At 53.2% G+C, this 23,616-nt stretch overlaps 2 protein-coding genes across 6 annotated transcripts; one reads left to right on the top strand and one right to left on the bottom strand.

Annotated features, from left to right (window-relative positions):
* Positions 1 to 1,090: 1,090 nt before the first annotated feature.
* On the bottom strand, positions 1,091 to 5,133 carry MBOAT4 (membrane bound ghrelin O-acyltransferase MBOAT4). The gene is made up of 3 exons (XM_075929180.1): positions 5,054 to 5,133; positions 3,271 to 3,495; positions 1,091 to 2,057 (listed from the first exon to the last, which is right to left on the bottom strand). The coding sequence occupies exons 1-3, from the start codon at positions 5,131 to 5,133 to the stop codon at positions 1,118 to 1,120; spliced, it is 1,245 nt and encodes a 414-aa protein (XP_075785295.1). The 3' UTR covers positions 1,091 to 1,117.
* Positions 5,134 to 9,365: 4,232 nt separating this feature from the next.
* DCTN6 (dynactin subunit 6) lies at positions 9,366 to 19,264 on the top strand. 5 transcript variants are annotated; one of them, XM_075929339.1, is made up of 8 exons: positions 9,366 to 9,515; positions 11,508 to 11,572; positions 13,253 to 13,358; positions 14,726 to 14,814; positions 16,455 to 16,502; positions 17,730 to 17,872; positions 18,798 to 18,915; positions 19,130 to 19,264. In XM_075929339.1, exons 1-7 carry the CDS (start codon positions 9,493 to 9,495, stop codon positions 18,894 to 18,896), a joined length of 573 nt encoding a protein of 190 aa, XP_075785454.1. In that variant the 5' UTR covers positions 9,366 to 9,492; the 3' UTR covers positions 18,897 to 18,915; positions 19,130 to 19,264. The 5 variants fall into 5 exon arrangements, with proteins under 5 accessions (XP_075785454.1, XP_075785453.1, XP_075785457.1 ...); XM_075929338.1 differs by having other exon boundaries at positions 18,798 to 19,264; XM_075929342.1 differs by lacking the exon at positions 11,508 to 11,572 and adding an exon at positions 11,619 to 11,740 and having other exon boundaries at positions 9,392 to 9,515; positions 18,798 to 19,264.
* The last annotated feature ends 4,352 nt before the right edge of the window (positions 19,265 to 23,616 follow it).

Here is a 23,616-nt window from a genome sequence, read left to right as displayed (position 1 = left end):
CTGGATGGATTGCAGTTCTCAGAGAGTAGTAATTAACCGTTCATAGTCACACTGGAAGGGCATAACAAGTGGGGTTCCGCAGGGGTCTGTTTTGGGACCGGTTCTGTTCAATATCTTTATCAAGGATTTAGATGATGGTGTAGAGAGCACGCTTATTGGCTACGTCTACACTGGCATGATTTTCCGAAAATGCTTTTAACGGAAAAGTTTTCCGTTAAAAGCATTTTCGGAAAAGCACATCTAGATTGGCAGGACACTTTTCTGCAAAAGCACTTTTCCGCAAAAAAGCCCTGGTTGCCATTTTCGCGATCGGGGCTTTTTTGCGGAAAACAGTACTGCGCTGTCTACACTGGCCCTTTTGCGCAAAAGTCTTTCGGAAAAAGACTTTTGCCCGAACGGGAGCAGCATAGTATTTCCGCAAAAGCACTGATGATTTTACGTGAGATTGTCAGTGCTTTTCCGGAAATTCAAGCGGCCAGTGTAGACAGCTGGCAAGTTTTTCCGCAAAATCAAACTTGCCAGTCTAGACACAGCCAGCAAGTTTGCAGATGAGACTAAGCTGGGAGAGGTTGCAAGGGCTTTGGAGGACAGGGCCATCGTTCAAAATAATCTGAACAAACCGGAGAAATGGTCTGAGCTGAATAGGATGAAGTTCCAGAAAGAGAAATGCAAAGTACAGGCGGAACCTCCTAAATCCGGGACTGTCTGGGCTGGGGTTCTGTGATCCCGCACCATCTGTGGTCTGGCAGGGCCATGGATGGTGCTGGATCGCGGAGCCCCAGCGCCCGGGAGTGCAAGCCAGCCGGGAGTCTCTTAAAAGAAACATTCCGGCTAACTCAGCGTTATTTGCTGGATGCAGAGGAACCACAGAATAAAGTTCCCTGCTCTGTGCTATGGAGCAGCTCTGACCGGATGGTCTAGTGATCCTGCCTGGCTACAGTAGAATGGGGGAGTCTACTGTATGTGATGAGACCGTGGGTTTAGGGGGGACATGGGGCACACCTAGACCCAGCGCAAACCTCTCCCTCCCATGGGGCAATCGCCTTCTCTCCCACACTGTGTGTGTGATGGCGACAGCTCCTGGGGAGTGGCCTGTGGGGAACAACGTGGGTCAGACTCATTTGTCTCTTGCTCTCGCGGGCAGGCAGAGCAGCGAAGCCCCGTACAGCAGAGGGAAGAAGCTGTTGTAGGAGGCAGCCAGCAGCCAGAGCGCAGTGAGGCTCCTCGTCTCCACGGCGGCCGTGATGTACGCAATGGTCAGCTGCGTCTGGACCCAGGCCAGGGCCTTGTACAGCACTGTGGCCTGCCAGGACTTTGCGAGGGAGCGGAGGAAAGGGTGAATCCGGTAATCGGCCTCCACCACCGCGGCCCAGCACAAGAAGCCAAAGACTTGCCCTGGGCGGAGCCCGTGCCACCAGGCTGAGAAGGCGAAGGTGGCCCCCAGGGGGTGGGCTGGGCTGCGCTGGAAGATGAGTCTCCTCAGCCACCGGGTCGTACTCTTGTTCCAGGTCCTGGTGAAGAGGGCGACGCGGTGGGTCGTCTCCAAGGTCCAGATGTCTGCGTCGGAGAGGTCTACCCCTCCGCCGGGGTGGTGGCCAAGCTGCAGCCCAAAGCCGGCTGCGTGGAGGAGAGCCTCGTCCAGCGCCCACTGGGAGTAATACGCCAGTCTGAAGAGGAGGGCGGAACGCCACATGACGTAGACGCAGCCAAAGCCAGCGCAGTCCGTCATGCGGGCCAGTGGGGCCGCGCTGTCCCTCAGGGCCGTTCTCAGCAGGTGCAGAGCCAGGGCATGAAGGACTTTCTGGCCCACAGCTCTCAGCACGGGCGCGGGGCGGGAAGCACCTGAGCACTGGATCTGCGCCTCAAATCTCCTAAAGGAGCACAGGGGGCCTCCCAGCAGGGCCGGGAAAAAGAGCAGGTAGCTGCATAGAGGCAGTGCCCGCAGCAGCATTTCCCTGCCCTCAGAGGCAATTGTCACCTTCCCCTCGTGGATATCCAGAGCCAGCGACGTGACCTTCTGGGTCTGCAGCATGAGGGAAGAGAGGGCGATTGTCAACCTGCGAGAGGGAGAGCAAGACAGCAAGTGGCCGGGAAGCGAGTGGAGTCCCGTGGTGTACGCCCTGGCTGGGGGTCGCCTGCAGCGACATGGAGCCGCGTGCCCAGGGTGTGGACAGGGTCACGCTCTGCGGCAGGTGCCCTTTGGAGGCACGGCCTCGGGAAAGTGCAGGAGCACTGTTCCAGCTCCGCCCCCGTCCATGGGGGGTTGGATGGAGGAGCATTCTGGCTACACGGGGCTCTACCCTACCTGTACAAACGTCAGGCCATAGCAGGCAGAGCTCTCCCTTGGCTTCTCTCTCCGTGCTGCTAACGGGAATCACTTCAGGAGTGGGGAATAAAAGGCTCGGGAGCCAGATGTGGCCCCCGGCTTGCCTGGATCTGGCCCCTGAGTCTCGGGGCCTCCCCGCCCAGCATTGGGAAGCCCACGCTCGTGCTCCAGCCCTCTCGCCCTCCCCTTGTGGGGCTGGAGCATACAAAATCCACTCTCCAGGCCCCCTAGGCTCTGGTGTGTGAGGGGAATGTGGGGAATGTCTTTCTCCTCAGTCGGGGCCACGTCAGTGAGAGTTTGGGGTTTTTTTCCTTCTTACTTGTGTGCGGCCCTCGACTCAAAAAAGGTTCCCCACCCCGGCACGCAGCCACTAACCACTTGCCTGGCCTGCTGCTCCTGTTTCCTTGCCTGAGGCGGCTGTACCACCCTGCTGCATGTCCAAAAACCTCACAAGAGCCGAAACCTATGGCCGCGGCGAGCCAGCGTGGCACTCCCACATGCAGCACCAGACTCATGTTCCCCACACCCGGGCCTTTCGTCCCAAACATGCCCAGCCACCGCCTGGCTATTTGCTGTGGGCCTGCTCTGCGTCTGTACGCTCCCCTGAACGTGCCTGGTACCATCCCTACATCTGCCTCTTGCCGGGAGGAGCCAGCCGGTCCCAGTCCACACACACAGTTTGGGCTGCCCTCCTGGGACAGCTGAGTCAGGACAAGGAGGGGAGCAGCCTGATACCCCGATGGACAAGAAGCGATTCCAACACCATCAGCATGGCCCTGGGGCTAAGGGATGCAGATTTGGGAGTTCGACTGCCCCTAAGGCCCAGGCCGATTCTGCTCTGTTACACCCACACAGCCCACAATCATCCTGACTAGTCTCATGCAAAAGCTGGGCCGGGCCCTTTCATTCAAGGAATCACGGGCTTGCGCCGTGGGGCCTGATACCTGAGGCAGGAGGCTCCTGGCAGATAATGCTCTCGGTAGTGCAAGGCCAGGTGGCAGAGGGTCTGCCAGGACATCTGCAGCACGAAGGCGCAGGTGTGGACCTGCCGCGGGCTGACGGAGTGGAAAATGACCACGGAGCAGACGGCGGGGAGGAAGAGCAGCAAGGCGTACGGTCCCATGGCAGCGCACGCTAGCAGGCCGCCTCCCGCCAGGAGCAAGAGGTACCTGCAAGAAAGCAGAGAGGTTTGCAAAGGCTTTCCGAGGGCACGGTGGTTCAGTGGGGTGGGGGTTGCCCCTGCGCTACAGGCTCATAGCCTACGGAGGAGGTGAGGTTCTTGATTCTCTCCTGGGCTGGCTTTGCCCTCCGGTGGACTATGTCTACCCTGCAGGCTTTTTGTGCAAGAAGCTTTTGTTGGAAGAAATCTTCTGCAAAAGCTTCTTGCACAAGAAAGCATCCACACTGCAGAAGCGCATCGAAAAAGCGATGCGCTTTTGCGCAAGAGAGCATCCAGACTGCATGGACGCTCTCTCGAAAGTAAGCCCTGATTGGTACGCACAGAACAGCCACCAGGGCACCTGCGCTTTTTCCTCTTTCCTGTTTTTGCGTAAAAAAACCCTCTTCCCCATCCACACATGCCGTTTTACGAAAGAACTCTTCTGCAAAAAGCTCTTCTTCCTTGTAGAAAGAGGAACACCCACTGCGCAAAACCCCCGCTGTTCTTTTGATTCTCTTGTGCAAAAATGCGCTTGAGGCATGGACGTGCCGTGAGTTTTTGCGGAAAAACGGGCGTTTTTCTGCAACAACTCTGTAGTGTAGACATAGCCTTGTACAGACTGCCCCTCCCACAGCTCTCCTTGCTTCCCAGTCAGGGCTGTGTCCGCAGGCACCTGAGGGCCACACAGCTCAGGGTAACGCCTTCCTCTTGCTTCATTGCTGGACTCATCCCCCCCTCCCCTGTCAGCCCCAAAGCAGGCCTGGCAAAGTGCTGCATTTTCTCCTCTCCCTCCACCCCAGTCCCTCCTGGGCTCCCTCCTTGGAGGCACTCCAGTACCTAGCCTAGCACGTGAGTCTCGGGGTGAAACACCTTGTCTCCAAAGCTTTCAGAACTCATCTGCGTAGGCCTGTTCTTTGGCCAGCCCCGCCACCATGTGGTCCCCAGGCTGACGGAGCCTTAGGGGACCCGTGCTGCTGGGTTTGACGCTACCCCTCTTGCCCACGCGCCTGTCTCTGAACTCCTGCTGCCCCAGTCTCCGGGGCAGCCGGCAAAACAGCCCCACGCTGGGGCTCAGCTCTTCTCGGCAGTGCTTGGCACTCACACAGGGGACGACAGAGGGAACTCATCAGGCCCCCGGAAGCCTGCAGGGGCACGGGGATTTGGTACATTTCCTGCTCCAGATTTGGCCCCTAACCCGAACGGAGCCCCCTGCTGCTGATCTTCACAAGCACAAAGACCCTGAACATTGCCAGCTCTCTGATTCATCTGACACTTGTCTTGGCTTTAGCTGCCCATTTCTTCCTGTCCCTCCACCCTGTAGAGCCGGGGCAGGGAACCTTTTTGGGCCGGGGGCCACTGACCCACGGCAAAATCAGTCAGGGGCCACACACGCGTGAGAAGCTGGAGCGCCAGCGCAGGCTCCCTAATGTGGGGGTAGTGCTGAGCCTTGGGAGCAGGATCCAGGCAAGCCATGGGTCGCATCTGGCCCCCAGGTCCTAGGTTCCCCACCCCTGCATTAGAGGCCAGGTATCCGTGAACTAACCCGTCGGCCCCGTGGGAATGCTCACAGCCTCCCAATGAGACAGGTGCCCCTTGGGACCTTGTCCCGCTGGCCAGCCAGGCTGCTTTCCAGAGGACAGTAGTCCATGGTGGATACACAGGAAGGGCTCCAATGAAGTCCTGTGATTTGAGTTTTGTGTCTGAGGAAAGCATCTCCCTGTTGTGGACGACCGCCAGTGCAGTCCTCTCTCCCTCAGCCCTGCCCCCGACCCCAGTGCCGACAAGCTGTCTAACTGGGGCACCCAACCCAACCTGATTCGATTTCTAAAGGTGCTGGTGCCCTGTTGCTCATGCTCATGTTGGGAGAGCGGGCATTTGGCCGCTCTGAAAATGTCGCTTTATGTCTGGCTCGTCATCTCGTTTCCCTGACCCGCAAGTCCCGTTAACTCCAGAAGAGTTGTGTGAACTTTTGCACTGGTCTCCTCTCACCATTCCTGCCTCAGATGATAACCTGTCCCTGCTACCTACATGCCCAACTGCTGGGGTGGGATTTTATAACTCAATTAATTTAGGAGCATGAGTCTCTCTGCAAGTGGGAGACTTGTGCTTCTGAGTCACCTGGGGGCCTTTGAAAATCCCACCTGTGGGTCATAAGTTCTTCACGGATTCCTTGGAAAGAGAGTTAGCCTGTGATCTGGGTGCATATCATCGCTGCATCTTCCTGCCCGATCTCCTGTCGCTCGCAGGACATTAAGCAAGTGATACTTTGTGATTCTCTAGGGCTTTTTATCTACAGATTTCAAAACACTTTACAAACATTAATTACACAGGGTGAAACCGAGGCACAGAGAGGTTGTGATGTGCCCACGGTCACAGTGTAAATCGGTGACAGTCAGGAGGAGATACAATGTTTTCATTCCCAGACCGTTGTTGCAACCTGTCCTCCTGCCCTAGGAAAGAGGAGGGCAAAATTGCTTCACCTGTGAAACCCGCACTTTGAATAGAATTCACCCCCACAGATCAGGAGCATGAAATGAAAGCAAACGTGAACACATACCTGGTGTTTGGCGAGAGAGAGCCAGAGGTGCAGAGAGAGCGAAACAAAAGGGCAAATGGCAACGCAAGCAGCTGGTAGAAAGCTGTAGGGTGAAGAGCAAGTGGATTTGCCCAGTCCATGGAGAGGGCCTGCCTTCCAAGTGTTAATCCCGCAGTGGTCGTCAGCTCCTAGGGCACCTCGCTGAAGAACTGAAACTCGCATCGTTCACCCTTCTCTTTATAGGGGGCAGGCGGGTGGAGTTCAAGTGGAACCCCAGATAAGCAGCACAGATGGGTCTGGCAGAGAGCAAAGGCAGCATGCTAAGGAAACGAGGTTACCGGGACTCGTGGGCCTGGCCCTCTGCGATACACACAAGGCGAGGCAAAGGAAAACATTCTCTTTGATTTGGTAAATGTTCTTTCTGCTAAGTGCCTAAGCCCCAGGACCGGTGTTCACCTGGAAAACATGTTGCTTCATATTTCGGCTGCTACGCTCCTGAGCCACCTCCCTGCTTTTAGCTGACAGGAAGCGTTACCCGCCGCGATAAGAGAGCCACCTTTCCCCACACGCAGCTTAAGCACCGAGCTCTTGGCGGTGGGCGAAGCGAGGTCAGCAATTCTCCGAAGCGGGGCAGTAGCATTTGTGTGTTTCCTTTTCAACAGTCCAGCACAGAGCTGGCTGGAGCCCCCACCCAGTAACCTGGGCACACGCCCCTGGGTGCCTCTGGAAGGCAATGCTCCCCCACTCCCAAGCACAGAGTCAGAGTGCAGAAGAGAAAGTTTGAATGACACCTGCCATCAGTTATGGAACATGCCACAAGCAGGCTTCCTAATCAAGACTGAGTAGGAGCCCTACCCCAGAGTGCGTGGGGCAGGGCCTTCGGCCTCATGTTCTCGAGTGCTGCAACCAAAACTTCCTTCTCTGCTACCTCCCCACACCCCGCTCTCCGTGGCTGTCCTTGGCCGGTGAGAACCCAGGGTTCAGGGGTGCAGCTGGGTGAGCTCACCTCCCACCCAGTGAAGAAGGCTCTTTGCTTGCTCTGCCCTCAGAGAGCATGTTCTGGTCGCTCACCCCACCAGCCTGGCCGCCTCACCAGCCTGGCCGCCTCACCAGCTGCTCATTCCGCTCACTACCCCCTTGTTTGCCAGCCAACTGTCTGTTACCTTCTACTCCCACCTGCCTTCCTGCTGTGACCTGCGCGTGTCAGTCTAGGTGATTTTCAGCTCTTAGCAGGCGTGGCAGAACCACTGCCCCACCGCACGGGGATTTCCACTTTAACAAGGAGGCTCTTAATGAAGCCCGGAGGAAGAGTTAAAGCAGAGGGACCTTTAGAGAGAGTCCACGTCCCCTAGCTGGGACACCCTGGATTTTCAGAGTGTGCTGGTATTTGAGCCCTGGCTTAACAAGAGCCTTTCAGCTGAGGGGGACCCCTCGTTTGGGATAGGTTGAGCACAGTTCGGCTCCCCGTTATTCATACAGCAATGACAACATGGCTAACTATTTCACTGCCCCTGCAGTCAGTACTGGAGTGATTTGTAACCCAGCACCAGCCACAGTGGATTGCTTTGAGCGACACTGCTCTGTCTGCTGGATATTTAAGCAGAGTAAATCTATTCATGTCGACAGAACTGTCCTGTCCATAGGATGGTTCAGGGCAGCTGCCCCAAGCCCTGCACTTTGGGGGCCCCGCAGCGGCCACCTCAACCATCCTATGGACGGGTCCCAGGGTGGTCCAGGGGCTTACTTGAGGGAAGGGACCCGGTCTGGGGCAGCAGCAGGGATCACTACCCCCACACTCACTGTGGTGGCAGGATCCGGAGCAGCCCAGCAGCCTGCTCTGTTCCTTCCTGCCCCGTTGCTCTCTCCCAGCCCGCTGCGCCCCACCTCTCTGCGGCACTGAGAAGCAGAGTGCCGCAGTCTCAGCATGTGCCACTCCCCACCACCATGGAGAAGCGGGGCAGGGTGGAGTAGGCTGCTGGGCTGCTCTAGCTCCCACCACTGCAGTGAGGAGGGGGCTGACTCCTGCTGCCACCCCATTCCAGGCCCCTGTAATCTCCCGGCTCTGGTTGGTTGGGGGAAGGGCAGGAAGGGGCCTGCGGTGGAGGGATTTGTCCTGGGCCCCATGCCTGGGACACTGGGGATGGGGGGAGTAGTCTCAGGCCCGTGCTTCCGCAAGGGATGGCCCTGCATGTAAACAGAGTTTGCTCCTGAAGTCTCTTTGTGTCCCAGCTAACTGTCAGGTGAGAATTGACGCAGTCCCTGCTTATATTAGGATTATTCACCACAGCTTGGCTGTGTCCCCGGCCAGTTTACTCTCAGTATGACATAGGTGTGTAACTCTAGCCTCACCAGCCCTCCTCCGTGGTTTAAAACATGGGCCTGAGGGTATAACAGAGAGCTCCTGGGGCCAAGCATCCAGCACCCAGCACCCATGGGCTGTTCTGTAGCTGTGCTGCTCCCCGTGGGCACTGGCCTGAGAGTCCCTCACTCCAGGGAAGGTCTGAGGTCCTGGCCTGCATTTAGTCAGCTGACGTTGCTGCATGGAACAGAAAAGGGTATGGGATGTCCTGCTTCAGAATTTCTAAAGAGGATTCACAGCATGCAGGTGAGGAGCTGAGGGCCCTGTGCAAAGGGATTGACCCCACGACCTTAGGGGCTAAAGCCATGTGCCTCTACCAGGTGAGCGAAAAGGCAACTGGCCCTCAGCTAGGGCTGTAGAGCAGACTTGCTCTCCCTAGTCAGTGGTGTCTGCCTCTACGTTACACAAGGAGGGCAGGAAGCTGTTGGCAGTGAGAAATGAGACCATGGAGCAGCAGCTTCCTATCTGGGATTTCAGTGCAGTGTGCAGGCTGGTCCCTCCTGGGGGACCGGTGTGAGACTTTCAGGCACGGGCTGTGGGATGGGGAAGAGGGGGCTGCATGGCCTCATTCAAGGCACCATGCATAGCCCCACCCTGCTGGGGGCTCCAGCCTGCCTCTGACCCCTCCCAGGCAGCCAGCACAGCCTCTTCCTGCTTGGAGCCCCAGTCTGCCCCCCCCCTTCCCTGTCAGCTGGACTTGTGCAGGCTCAGGCGCCAGCCCCATGCGGCCCGCCTGATGAGCAGAGCCGGCGCAGCCAGGTTTCGCGGGTGGTGCACACCGGCCCTCGTGCACACAACAAAATTTATTCCCCACGTGGATGTCAAACATCTGCACCAGGACGGAGGGACCATGCCCCCCCCCCCCACTCCTGCCAGCCAGGGGCCACCAATCTGTCCTCCGCCCCCCCATGCCCCGCCCACACAGCCCGCCCCGCCCGCGCTGCCCCCCCCATGCCCCGTCCCGCGGAGGGGCGGGGCCACGCCCGCAGCCGGGCGAGCGCGCCGAGCGACCGCGAGCCCCGCCCCTCTGCCGGCCAGGGCGGCCAATCGAGCGCAGAGCGGCCGCCGCGGGGGAGCGCGCAGGCTGCGGCGTCGCCGGCCGAGCGGGGAAGATGGCGGAGCGGGCGCAGAGCAGGTGAGGGGGGCGCGGGGCGGCCTGGGGCCCCCGACGGGGGGGGAGGGGGAGCGACACGCGGCGCCGCGCTCGGGCCCCGCCCCCCAGCGCAGCCCCGCGGGGGCGGGGCCGGGCCCCTGGGAGCTGCGGCCTAGTGGGCGGGGCGGGGCGGGGGAGCTTCCTTCCACCCCCCGAGGCCTGGAGGGGGGGGCGCTGCGCGGGCCCCGCAACCGGTCTAGGCGCATGCGCAGCCTGAGGCGAGTCGGGGGGGCCCCCCCAGCGGGGTTGCCTGGGTAACAGTCTGATCAGGGTCCCAGCCTATGGGTCGGGACCCCACAGGGGTGGCAAGTGCCCCCCCCCCCGCCTGGCCCCGCCAGCTGTGACCCTCGGCCCAGCACTGCCCCCCCTGCAGACCTGCCCCCCTGCTCAGTGGAGCCGCCACTCCCCAGCCCTCTCAGGGTGCTTCTGTGTCTCCAACAAAGGGTCCTGCAGCACCTCAGGGGACTAACAAAACACGTAGCTCGGGGTCACCAACCAGTCGATCAGGATCTCCCAGTCGATCTTGCAGCCTCTGGCAGGGGATCCTGACTGGTTTGACCAAGAGGCTCTCAAGTGCCGGCACTTCAGCTACTCGTCCCCTCACTGCTGCACATCTCCTGCCCTTTGCCTGGGAGCTTCCCCCTGCCCCCGGGAGCCTCCTGCTTGCGGTACAGAGCAGGGAAGGGAGAGGAGGGGCGCTGATGTCAGGGTGCCCCCCTCCCACCCTGTATATCTCCACAGAATGAGGTGAGGGGACAACAGGGCCTGGGATGGAGGGAGTTTGCTGGCTGCTTTTGGGAGTGGTGCAGGGCCAGGGCAGGGGTGAGCCTGCCTCATCCCCACTGCACCACCACCCAGGAGCCACCTGAGGTAAATAGTGTCCAGCTGGAGCCATCTCCAAACCCCTGCCCCAGTCATGTACCCCTCTCTACACCCCAAGGCCCTGCCATAGCCCACAGCCCCCCCAACCCAAACTCCCTTACAGAGCCTGCACCCTGAACCCCCTCCTGCACCAGCTACCTGCCCCAGGCTCAGCTCAGAGCCCCCTCACACTCCAGATCCCTTAGCCCAAGACCAGAGCCTGCACCCCAACCCTCTGCCCTCCACGAAGGAGGCGGGGCCAGGGTATTTGGGTTTGAGGTAAATCCTGGATTGCACTTAAATTCAAAAAGTGATCTTGTGCTTAGAAAGGTTGGAGATCTCAGACGTAGATGGTATCGTGAGCTTTCGTGGGCACAGCCCACTGTTTCACATGACCAGAGTTTTGAGTTGGGTCTGCACATCCTAAACTCTCCGGTCATCTGAAGAAGTGGGCTGTACCCACGAAAGCTCATGATACCATCTACAGGTTTTGTTAGTCTTTAAAGTGCTACCAGACCATTTGTTGTTTTTTTTTAATTTATCCTGTAGAGACTAATTCGGCTACCCCCTGAAGCTTCCTTTCTTTATGTGTGACTATAATGTTCCCTATAAACTAGGAATGTAAAATCCCATGTAATTGGTTCACTGGTTAAATGTATGGTTTAAAGGGGAAGTTGGGTGGGGGGAGCTGGAGTGCCCCCCTTTCCCTGCTGCCACAGGCAGGGGCTGCACCGGCAGGGCTGGAGTAGCTCTTGTCCATGACAAACCTCCTCAGAGGTTGGAGGAAAAACAAAGCAGAGGTGTTCATGAATCTAGAAAGAGTGGCTATTTTTAAATATCAGTTTCTTGGCGGAGTGATGGATTTTAAAAACTCACATTTAAAGCCCAGGGGATTTTTTCCCACTGGTTTATACAGTTATAAATTGGGGTGCTCGAGTGTCTTTTTGAATGTGTGAGATCTTCTGAACTATGGAACTGAGTGAAAATGTTGAGGGGATAGGTGCAAGTACGGTAGGATCTGTTAGAAAATATCTACCCATGCAGATTAAGTTTCTGTCTTGGCCTTAAAAAGCAGTATGTGTTATTTCTTTTAATGTTAATCTTTGGTTGCAGTGTGAAGATTGCTCCTGGAGCTGTTGTCTGCGTGGAAAGTGAAATCAAGGGAGATGTAACTATTGGTAAGAGAGACTACGACATTTCTTTTTTTGCCATCTTCTTCCCCAGAAGCACTGTCCTTATTGAATTGAATTAGTTCTGCTGAAAAGGGAAGGTAGCGTATGGAGCGCCAGGTCTCTGGAAGAGAATGAATACCAAGGATTTAGAGGCCGAATACCATATGTTCTCCAGTAAGTAATTTGATGGATTTGGCCTCTGTGGTGGTAATCTAGCCAGAAGTGAAAACTAGTATGTTAAATTCTGTCTTGATGTAAGTGCTGTTGGTATTTCCTTTGATGCAGTGAAGACCTCAGCAGTGACACATGTAGTCTGGCTCACCATGAAAAGCATTACACATTTTGTCACACAGCACCCCCTTGCAGTGCCCTCAGTCTGAGCTACTCATACCTTTCAAAGTTATGAATATATATCAGTGTAGACTAGAGAACAATTTAGAAGAAAAGTGGTAGCTATGGCTTCAAACAGTAGCTATGGTTTCATACACACGTGCATAATTTACACACAAGCCCATTGAAATTCATGGGACTATACAAATGCATGAAGTGACTCATGTAAGCATTTGCAGAAGTGAGAGCTAGGATCTTTCTTTTTTGTTCTTTATATTATGGCACCACGGTTTGCATAGTTAACCTTGGTTAGTGGAAGTTAAGGATGCATGTACGTACCTCTGTGAAATCTGCCCTTCAAGAATTAGTTGGATTCTCTTGTGTTTTAAAGTGGAAACCCAGGAATGCTGAATTAAGGTTGCCCTGTCAAACGAGAACTCGAATCCTGAACTCTGGCCCTGTCAAGGAGTCACCCTACCATCTCTTCTTGCAGAGTATCACAAATTCGCACCCAGAACATTGCTTTTATTGTTTGCCTCAGGTATCTACACCGCTAGTCCTAAACCCCCATCTACCTAACTCTTCTGCAGGCAGATTCCCATAAATGTGCAGAACAGCAAGCAGGATCTGGGCCTGGCCTTTGCTTTTTCTCCAGAGCTGCATGAATCCTGTGTATGGAGACATGCCATCTCTGTGGGTAATGGCCATTGTAACTGTAGGGTTCAGTTCTCTTTGTACAAAACATGGCAGGTTTAGGCCTGTAATACAAAGTGAGCAGTTATTGCCTTCAGTATGTTTTTTGCCAATCAGAAATTTGGGCAGAGGGAAGAATCCTGTATTTGTCTGACCATAAAGAGTACCGCAGAGTCCACCCACTACCCAGTACAGATTGTAGTAGTCTAGCTTTCCCAGCGTCACTGATAAAATGAAACTGTTGTGGACGGAGATAGTGGGGTGAGCGTATTTATTCAGATCATAACTCTTGGGGCAGGGTTAAGATTGCCTGGCATTCTTATTTCAGAAGCACGGCCTGAACTCTTAATAGCATTTGGATTTTGTTTGCAATTCTGACATTCTTGAACAGGGATGCTTGTTCTCCAAGGACACACCGGAAGGCTGGCAGGTCCAGTGCCTTAACCACAAGCCCATACTGCCTTTCAGAGGAGTTGAAATATATTTTTCCTATGTTTCAAGTGGTCATTTCCATATCCCTCTCCTTTGTTTCTGGAATTCTTGTGGTGGTGAGGCACACATGACACATCCTCAAACCATTTCCCCACTTGGGGCCTTCTCTCTGATTTCAGTAATATCTGTTGTTTAGATTCTGCTTGTCATGAGCTTATCTTGTTTCCACAGGACCTAGGACAGTGATTCATCCTAAAGCGCGAATCATTGCAGAAGCAGGACCAATCGTGATTGGTGAAGGCAACCTCATAGAAGAGCAGACACTGATCATAAATGGGTTAGTAAGAATCTTTATAATGCTGTTGGAGGCACTAATATTTCTGCTTAACGCCATCACTGGTAGTCTCAGTGGGGGGCTCAGGACTGAAAGAACATAGAAGATAGATTTTCTTTTAGAATGTGTCAGTCCAGAACTGGACAGTGCATGGGAAGCCTCGGCTTTGCCTCCCGGTGTGGTACCTGTTCTGACCTAAGCAGAGGCCTGGCTCCTCCAGGGCTGTCAAACTGACATCTCACACAAGGACTGCAATTTGCTTACCAGAAGTGGGGGTACTTCCCACAGCTGCACATACCATCTGGTCAGAACTGATTATAACCTTTGGGGACAGGAGAGAGCTGGCCTAGGTTTCAATACAGCATTTGATCCTACAACTCTCTCATCCCAGTACTGTTATCCAGCTCCTCAACTACAAGGTCATGTTTACATGGCCTGGGTTTATTTAAGGTGTGGCTGCTGGTCTAAACCCTTCCCGCTCCTCCTCCTCCCCCGAAAGAGAGAGAAACTTTCATCACCGTGTTAGAAACATGAATTATTTCCATTTGTGCTTATAGAATACATTTGTCACTTTGCCTAAAAATTCGTCTCAGATTTTTCTGTCAGCTTCATGATAAAATTGGGAGATATGCCCTAAAAACCAGACTGTCACCCTTTTAAAAATAGCTGGCTTACAATGTTGTAGCATGTTCCTTAAGATTTGTCTAGCGTGTAGTTAGGGCCTGGGCATGAGCAGTTTTTGCCTTCATAGCAGTATTGGGGAGCAGCAGTCACACAGCAAAACTGGGGTCTATAAGTTGCCGTTGCCTGTTTTCTGTTTCACTCTGAAATGGCCTCTCTGAAAAGCAGTATAAGGAGGGTAGGACTTAGGAAACAGCTCTTTTCATCCCTCTCTGTATTCTCAGTATTTCATCACTACTGAGATTCAAAAACTGACGTTGTTTGCTGTATTCAATTTGAGGTTCACCTTGACCCTCGCTGCAGGCGTGCGGTCAAGAGAACATTTTACAAAACTCTCGAAGCTCATTAGAAATATTTCTATGATTATTAAAAGTTCCAGTTTTTCCAGCTCTCCTTCAGACTAACTCCTTCCTCTGTTCTGCCTGCATCTTCAGCACTGCAGCAGCATTATGTGGGAATCTAGAAATTAAGCTGACTAGTCACTCTTCATTGTCAAGGCTGGGAGAAATGCACAAGTAAACAAACCATCATGTTTAGAAGTAAATGAGATTATTAAATCCTAAACATTTAAACAATCATAAATGCTGTATTAATTTTAGGGAAGGAAGCTTCTTTTCTTTCACTTGATCTCTAAGGAGACACTCCCCTTTGAAATCAGATTCTAAATATATTCTTCAATCCTCTTGCAGATATCCTGAAAACATTACCCCAGACATGGAAGATGTGGAACCAAAACCAATGATCATTGGCACCTATAATGTTTTTGAAGTTGGCTGCTGTATCCTTGCTAAGCAGTGATGTAAATAACACTTGAACACGTTGAGCTTCTGTACTTTCAAAGCATTATACAAACGTTAACTACCATTCCTGTGAGGTAGCTAAAGTTCATTCCCTTTTGGGGTGCGTCTAGACTACAAGCCTCTTTCAAAAGAGGCTTTTTTGAAAGGGGTCTTTCGAAAAAGCCTCTTTCGAAAGAGATCATCTAGACAGCCACAAGACTTGCGAAAAAGCAATACACTATTTCAAAAGATTGCGCCCAGGCAATCTGTGCACTCTCCTTTGAAAAAGCCCTGTTTGCATTCAAGAATGCCTTTTTTCGAAAGAGCTCTTTTGAAAAAAGGCGTTCTTCCTATAAGTTGTAGGCTTACCAAATCGAAAAAAACGCCGCATTCTTTCGATTTAATTTCAAAAGAATGCAACGGCAGTCTAGATATGGGTGAAGTTTTTTCGAAAAAAGGCCACTTTTTTCGAAAAAACTCCATAGTCTAGATACACCCATCCAGAAGTGAAAAATAGTCACAGAAGAGTCAAGTGACTTGCCCAAGATATCATAACAAGTCTGAGCAAACAAGAGTTAGAATTTGGGGCTTCAAAGTCCATTAGCTCATCTGCCTATCTGGGACTTGTACCCAAGAGTTTTATTTATGTGCTGTGTAAGTCCTTGCATAGCTTTTTTACACCAGCTTGGGCGCTAGAGAGAAGAATCAGAAAGAAAACAAATATGTGCGTGGTATATTTGATGTAAGACACTAGTCGACTAGTCATGCGACTAGTCGCTTCCCCCACCCTTGCTGCCTCTATCAGAGAGATGCAGCAAGGCGGGGGGCAGGAACCGGTGCTGGGGGGAGCCAGCTTAAAAGCCGGTTCCCCTCAGCACCCTCTCCGTGGGGGGTAGGGGAGGCAGAGGCACAGCGGAAACAGTGCGAGCAGGGACTGAAGCAGTCTCCACTCCTGCACTGCAATTCCGCTTTTGCAATTCCGCTTCTAAAGGAAGCTCTGCACTCCCGGTGGGGCTTCCGCTTTTTGAACTGAACCCTAACTCTTGCTACAGTTCAGAGGCAGAGGCACCCTTATAGACTAATGGAATAGTGGATAGAAACCCCATCCACTATTCAATTAGTTAATTAACCTGAATGGAACATCCCTGGTGCGGGAGCCACAACCTCTCGTTTGCAGTGTTGAAGAATGTGGAGATAATTTTTGTTTAGTCAGCAGAGGGCGACTCTTGACGCTTCAGTTTGAAGCTCCAGTTAGTCGTTTGAAAACACGCATCTTTATATGAAATAACATGGCGCTTTAGGGCTTTCAGGACACAGGAAGCATGAAATCCCTTTCTGGATTCAATGTGACTAAAAAAAAAAGGTGAACCATTAAGCAGTAGTAATTTCCTAGGTTGTCAAACAGTAGGCCTTTCTGTGTGTCTTCTTGGAGTACAACAGCCATTAGCTTCTGCGTACTGCCTGAGCAACGAAAATTGGTATAGGACACATACCTTTGTGTCCATGAGCACCTTCTGTCATGGGTTAGGGGCTTATATTTGTTTTTGAAGGAGGGGATATTTGTTGCTGGGAGTTTGGGGAAAGGGAAATGCCTAAGGGCTTAGAATTATGTATTTCCTTTAACAGCTGTAACTTGTAGGTTCACAAGCGATGAAAATGGGAGATAACAATGTAATTGAATCGAAAGGTAAGTGATACTAATTGTGTCTTCCTGCTGAAATCATCAAATGCGTCTTTGGCAGGTTTGATGCTGCTTACATTGTTTTGTTCTGTTAAAGCCAGGGCTGGGGAGGGGAGGGTGTTCTGTATATTTGCCTGTGGTATAAGATCTAGTGCAGCATTGATTCAGCTTTTGTTATGTCTTCTCTCGGGCTGCATGTCCAGTAGGAAAGAAAAGGGGAAAGGTATGTTTTAAACATGGTAGCTGGTCAGGATAAACTTTGGTGAGGAATCTGACTAAGCAGCGCACGTTAAAACTACAACTGCCTTTGTCTGCGTTAGAATTATAACAGTTTGGCATTCACTCCACTTTTTTTTTTTTTGGACTATCCCCGGTCCTGGCAGCCGGTTGGACTATATTACTGGCCGCCTCTAATTCTTGTGGTTCCAGGCAGCTAGCAGTGTTCCCATTTGAAAGCACAGAGCACAGCAGCTTGAAAGCCACTTTTAATTGTGGTGAAGAGGGACAGAGTGCAGTTGGTAGATTCCATTCTTGCTCCAGAGCTACTGAATTGGGATCAAGAGTTTCAAGTTGTCTTTCCTGATGACTTGAACTTTTGGATGTTAGTATATAAAAGCTAAACTGTTCAAGCACATCTGATAAGTACATGGATAGGAAACAGATTGGTAACCAAGGAAGACCTGGGAATGAAATTAAGACTTAGTTGTTCTGGGAGCCAGAACACACCCTGGCTGTGCCCAGGTTTGGGGAAGGGCTCAAAGATCACTTGGAGCAAGCTGTGGGGTGCTCCCTCTCTGTGGCCCTGCACTGTGTGCACCTCGCAGGATTATTGGCTCGCGCCAGAGCAGCTGCGTGCACACTCGATAACTGTGTATGCAGCTTCCTTCCTGTGAGATTGAAGTGAGAGAGATTTGATTTGCATGTTGTATTGGGAACCTGGGACCAGGTGGGAGTGCAGGGAAGGCTGAGTTGCCTAGAGAGACTGAGGCATGGAAGTGAGAGCCCTGTGCAGTTACAGGAGGGAGCAGGGTGGGAGGCAGGTCTGTCAGCTGGCAGGAAGGTCAGTAGAAATGAGAGTAGAGGGGGCTGGGCAAGCAAAAGGGGTGTTTGAGACCAGGATGGCCGTTTGAATGTATGTGACTATTGCTCTTCCTGACTCTCAGCGCTCTGGTTGCTTTGATTGTTTCTGCCTCCCCTTTCCAGTCACAGCAAGGGTTTTGTCGTCTTTTGCAGCCTTCGTGGGCAAGAATGTGATTCTGACCAGTGGCTGCGTCATCGGGGCCTGCTGCAACATCAGCACGCACGAAGTGATCCCGGAGAACACCGTGATCTACGATGCAAAGTGCCTTCGCCGAGTGCAGACCGAACGGCCACAGGTGGGGGTGCCCTCCTGGCAGGGCAAACCGTTTGCCGCGCTCCGCAGCCGATCGTTCCCATCTGCCTAAAGCGGGTGTGCTGCTCCAGACACAAACAGAGAGCAGCTCAGTGTGATCGAGGAGGGGGAAGCGAAGTCAGATGTGCAGGGGTTTCTTTCAGCTGGAAAGCACCTTGGCACTCCAAAGGCTGGCCCTCCTTAACAACCTGGCACAGTCCCTCTGGGGCACCATTTCAGGTTCACCATTTTGCTCATCTGGAAGCACATTTAGTCTTGAGAGCTTTTTAACCAACCGGGAGGTTTCATTTAATTCCTTCCATACAGTTGGTCTGCAATATGTCACAACTCTCAGGGCCAAACATTGAGGGCCCTTCACCTAGGAAATACCTGCAGCATGTCTCCATAGTTGCCCAATTCAGCAGAAACACCTGCATTGTGCACTCAGGTTAGGCCACTCGGCGTGCCTGTGTTCAACCAGCCATCCGTTCTGTCTCCGTAATGTGCACCTTTTTTCCAAGTGGACTATCCCCTGCCCTTGCAGGGGGTTGGATTACATTCCTGACCGTCTCTAATTCCAGGCAGTTAGCAGTGTTCCTATTTGAAAGCACAGAGGCCAGCCATTTGAAAGCCACTTTTAATTGGGGTTACAAAGGGCTTTGGCCCAGGGCCTCTCTAAAGCATGCTGGTGTCCAGGCGCCTTGGCTTTATGCAGATTGTGCGGCTGGCACCAGTTGGCTGTGCACTGTTAGACTCTAGCACCCCAGTGAAGTGCTCCAGCGTCGGTGGGAGCCTGCCCATACAGATCATGGGGCAGGCTTGGGGCCTAAGTCAGGTGACTTGTGTCCCTGAAATGACTTGTAGAGTTAACACGCCTTTGTTTCTTACCCCTTGCCAGCACTTTGCTAATCACATGTTGTTCCTTGTAGCCACAAACGCTGCAGCTGGATTTCCTGATGAAAATCCTACCAAATTATCACCATCTAAAGAAGACCATGAAAATGACATCTACTCCTGCAAAGAGCTGAGAGTTTTCACCCTCCTCAGGTATCATTCCTTCCTCTGCAGAAGGAGTTGATTTGGGAATTTCCCCTCCCTTTCTAGCACTCCCCACGCACACAGGAAGTAGCCGATCTTTCCTCCTGCATTCCATTCGGGGAAAACTGTTCTGTTTTGTTTTGACTATTTATATTTAGTAAAATATCTGGATCTGAAGTCTGGCGATTGCCTGAGTTCTAATATTGTGCACGATTCCTTCTAGGGATTCCTTCTAATGTCACCAGTTCCTCTTGTGATAAGACAGAAATTGTCTTTCAGAGGAGCACAGAAGTGGCAGAGGATTAGAGAGTATTCCGGGGCTTGTGTTATGCTATTAATAAAGATGCTACCCTCCCAACTTTGTGATTTTAATGATCCTATTCCATCTTGAAGACTTTCAGCCAAGAGTAATGTTCCAATGAATAGTGGCATCCGGGCCTAGCAGGACAGTCAATAATGCCTGTTCTTATTTACTGCTGTTATGTTAGCACCTCCAGGGGCCCACAGTTTGCAATCTAAGTAAAGTCAGTGGTCTGAATGGACTGACTCCTGCGATCTTATCTCAGCTCTGCTTCCTGCGTGTGGTGGTGGGAAAGGCAGACAGTTTGCCCAGTGTGGTGGATGCATAGCCCTATGCGTGCATGTTCGTGTTCACAGATTATGTAGTTTAGAGAAGTCAGCTGAGGCAGCTCCTCCATTTATTGACTGTGATGCTGCCCTGACTCTTGTGGCCTAGCAGAGCCACATGGACCTCTCCTATTCTAGTCGGGGGGGAGAAAGGGGGAATGGCTGGCAAGGATAACTGGTGCGGGGGGTTCTGCTGTTTGTTTTAAATGATCTGAAATCAGTCATTTGGTTTTCAATCTTTCTGAACCTAAACCTGTCACAGGTGCTTTCCGACTGAAGATTTGGTACCTTTCTGTAGAACTGTGAGTTACCACATTTGCAAGAAGTTGGCTCAGGAAATGGGGTGTACTCGATAAGCAATGAGTTGTCCTAACGATGTTTCTAAAACAAAAGGAGCCCTGTCTGGTGTGTGAACTGAACTGTGTCTGCGCTCACAGGGAGTCATAGAACAATGAAACCAAAGAGCCTTTGGAGGAAGGGCCCCTGGGTTTAATATTGAACAGTGCTCACAGCCGGAACAGAGCCTTAGCCCTTAGGACATCCACCACCCCTTCAACCCGGAATTCATTGTCTTGGTGAAAAGTTGCCTTTAGGTGTGAGCTGCCTCGCAGAGCAGGAGATGAATTCTAATGGGATCTGGGGCTCTGAGACCCTCGGTCAGTTTGGAAATGATCTACCTGAATACTTTAGGGAGTGCCAGCTTATCCATGACATTTTGGGGGTGCGTTAAGCACCCTCCCTCTCCCACACAACCCCAAGTCTCCTTTGCAGGTTTACAGCAGGAGATGGTTGAGTTGTGGCCAAAGTTCCTGGAGCCTAAGAAGGAGTGAGGAAAATTGCCAGGGGCTTTTTATATGCAAGGACGAGCAGCAGGTTTGCCAAAGAGAATCCGGGGCTCCCTGAAGCCGCCCTGTGGAGAATAAGACTTTGGACCAATCTAATGCTGGGCTGCTGCAATAGAGAGAAAGTCTTGTCACTCTATCTCCCCATCCCATTATGGTCACTGGCTTTTTGTGCTAATAGAACCGTCCAGCCCCCAGCATGGCTCTCTGCCTGCTGGTGTCAAGGTGCACCCTCAGCACCCATCCTCTTCCGGGCCAGCCATTAGGGGAGACATGCACTTGAGTACTCTCTCCTCTGTATGCTGCTGCTGGAGCCCAAGGTGGGCCTAGTGCTGCAATGTGGAGCCAAGAGCTCTTGGGAGTGCGGTCCCCATCTTCCTGGCGTCTTTCTGGCTTCGGCAGCATTCCCGCAGAAGGGGATGGCGCTGAGCATGTCTCAGGTGGGTGGCTGTTCTCTCAGCCACGCTTCAGGATAAATGTCTTTTTGTGTGCAGCTCCTGTGGCCCTGCAGGGTGCCAAGGGCCGATGTTGGGGCAGTGGCAGACAGACCGATCGCTGCCCTGTCCTGGTGTAACACGGCAGGCTTTGCTAATACGCCAGAGATGATAAAAGCTTCCGAGTGAGGACTGCGTGGCAGCGAGTGCGAAAGGCCCTTCGGTGGCTCCTGCTCGTTCAGAAAGTTTACTTCGGGAGAACCTGGGTGGGAAGGGCGTGATCTAGGCTGTGGGTTTCCATCACTGCAGGGCTCAGGAACACGCCCAGTGGAGCTCTCTGGGTTTGGGCAGCAAGCCACCTGTGCTTTCCCATGCTACAGGTTGGACCTCCCTGGTCCGGCACCCTCAGTACCTGACGGGTCCCAGGCAAGGGAGTTTGCTGGATCTGGGGAGATGAGGGCCACTTGCTAGCCTTCCAGTTAACAGCCACTGGTGCTCTCTGGTCCAGCACATCAGACCACAGATGTTGCCGGATCAGAGAGGGTCAACCTGTATTGACAGAACTTCTCAGGCCCCGTAAGTGTGGCTGTTACCTGTTTCCTTCATGGTTGTCTCTCTGCCTCATGTTACAGAAGCTGCCCACTCCCAAAAGCTGTGCAGTTTAATTCTACCTAGAGCATTACTGCGGTTAAGGTGGCAAAACTCTCCTGCCACTGTCAGACGAGGCTAAAGGGGCTTATGCCACTGTAAGACCCGCTTCATCAGATGAATCTGTGGTGTGGGTGCACACCTGCCATGAGACCCTGTGAGCCCTGTTCACTGCAGTGCACTTGTGCTAAACTTACTGGACTTGCCCAATGACTGGCATGTAACGAGGCGTTAACCGAGGTTTAGCTGCCGCTCTGTCCTTAGGCAGGGCAGTTAGAGTAGGGCTGGGCTGTTCCCCCGCTAGGAGAGCGGCGGGCCCTTTTCGTGAGCCTTCTAGGTTTTCCCACTTAGGAGACGCGAGAGAGCTGCGCAAACCTTGGGCTGTCTCCTGCCCTTGCAGCAGCGCGCACACACCGGACGCGGCCTGGCTTATTTGGCTCCAGCGAAGGGGAGTGCTGACGCTGATTACATTTTTTGGTTCCCCGTCTGTGGAATGTAGCTAGAGTGTTCTCGTTAGCCCGTCTTTCCTGCCAGCCGGCTATTTTTTGCTGTTACTTTCTGTCCTACCATTAGTAATCTTGACTTTCCCCAGCCCGCTGCCAGAGGCCTGGTGTGTTCCATATCACCCTGACAGCTGGGCTGCAAGCCGGGCAGGGACTTTTCTCCTCTCACATCTGAGGTGCTTTTTCTCTACATTAGTTCTCTCTGGGACTAGTAGTACGCCATGGAGCTTGTTTGTTTGCTCGCTGGCTCCCCAAGCCTCAGGTATCGGGACCTGCTACAGACATACACACGTGGGGGCATTTGACCTTCCCTCTCCCTCCAGATGTTGCTCCCAGGGTAGGGAGGTGAAAGGTTAACCGGTAAGCATCACCCTTACCAGGTATTGCTTACCACTGCTGGTTAATGGGGAAGGGGGGAGCCTGGAGCAGTTCCTGTGGTGGGTGCCCTCCCTTTAATTAGTTAACTGGTTAAACATCACGTTTAACCAGTTTACCAATTAAACAGGATTTTACATCCCTGGGACAGGGCAGGTTACCATGGGACTGGGGTTTGCTTGGACAGTCCTGCGCCTGTCTTGCTGGACAGGGGAGGGGGATTAAAGTCATTGTGCTTTGGAAAAGGGCTGTGAGATGAGTGGAGGGAACAAAAGGGTGGGAACCGGGAAGGGGGCTGACACTGAAGGAGGAAAAGACAGGCAGGGGGAAGGAAGGAAGATCAATTTGTGTGCCCCACCTAGCTGGCCCTGTCAATACAGCTGGCAGTGAGCGGCCTCTGCCTTTTGGAAATTAATACAAAGTGGGGGCCCCTGCCCCAGAGACAGGCAGTGGATTCAGGAGGGGCTGAGGCAGGCCTGCTGGCTTCAGGGGGGCTGCAAAGAATGGAGGGTGTGGGGTCAGGCTGCGGAGTAGATGGGTGCAGGGGCAGATGACCGTTTTGCGGGGCCTCCCCTTTGCCACGGCGCATGCGCGGGGCTTTCTGAAGCGCGGGGCCCAGGGCGGCCGCCCCGTTCGCCCTGCCCTATATCCGCCCCTGGAGGGGTGGCTCTAGCTATGCTGCTTGCATGGGGGCAGGCTGGGAAGGAGCTGCCCACGCAGGCTGTACTAGCCTCTATGGGGTCAGGCTGTGGGGGAAGGAAAGAGGCTGCAGGTGTGTGTGCTCAGCACTGCTGTAAATCGCACTCCGGACACGTCTCCCGTCGGGCTCAGGAAATGAGGAACACGCAGTGGGTGACGGACCGCCTGTGAAGTGTCTGGGGCAATGACTTGCCTAGCATTGCACGGGAACTCTGGGGTAGAGGTAAGGACAGAAACCAGATCACCGGGGCAGCTGCCTTCACCACCAATCTGTCCTCTCTCTGCCTGCCATCCCCTGCTTCGTTCACAGCACGACTTCCAGCCCTCCAAGCCTGACCTCATCATCAGGCCCCTGCCCCATGAGCATCCCCTGCCACCCTGGAGCATCAGCTGCATAATATCCAGCTGGCCTGCCTGTGACAGAGCACAGAAAGCCCCTTGGGGCTGCCCCCCAATGTGCTGATCAAGCCACTGGTGCCCACCTTCCTGCTCACTGGGGCTCTCCGCCACCAGGTCCTGCTGGGCTGGAAAATCTGGTCTCCTCCAGCCAAGGCACGGAGTTGAGGTAGGCGCCCACCCACA

The sequence above is a fragment of the Pelodiscus sinensis genome, chromosome 5 (assembly GCF_049634645.1).
Source record: "Pelodiscus sinensis isolate JC-2024 chromosome 5, ASM4963464v1, whole genome shotgun sequence".
NCBI lineage: Eukaryota > Metazoa > Chordata > Testudines > Trionychidae > Pelodiscus > Pelodiscus sinensis.
This window is presented reverse-complemented; position numbering and strand designations above follow the sequence as displayed.

Excerpts from the sequence above, each read along its gene's own strand:
- MBOAT4 (XM_075929180.1), bottom strand. The coding sequence starts at position 5,133 with ATGGACTACTGTCCTCTGGAAAGCAGCCTGGCTGGCCAGCGGGACAAG. Across the intron at positions 3,496-5,053 it reads ACCTGTCTCATTGGGAGGCT|GTACCTCTTGCTCCTGGCGG; the intron begins GTGAGCATTCCC and ends GCTTTCTTGCAG. Across the intron at positions 2,058-3,270 it reads CCAGGAGCCTCCTGCCTCAG|GTTGACAATCGCCCTCTCTT; the intron begins GTATCAGGCCCC and ends TCCCTCTCGCAG.
- DCTN6 (XM_075929339.1), top strand. The coding sequence starts at position 9,493 with ATGGCGGAGCGGGCGCAGAGCAG. Across the intron at positions 11,573-13,252 it reads CAAGGGAGATGTAACTATTG|GACCTAGGACAGTGATTCAT; the intron begins GTAAGAGAGACT and ends TTGTTTCCACAG. Across the intron at positions 17,873-18,797 it reads TGCAGACCGAACGGCCACAG|CCACAAACGCTGCAGCTGGA; the intron begins GTGGGGGTGCCC and ends TGTTCCTTGTAG.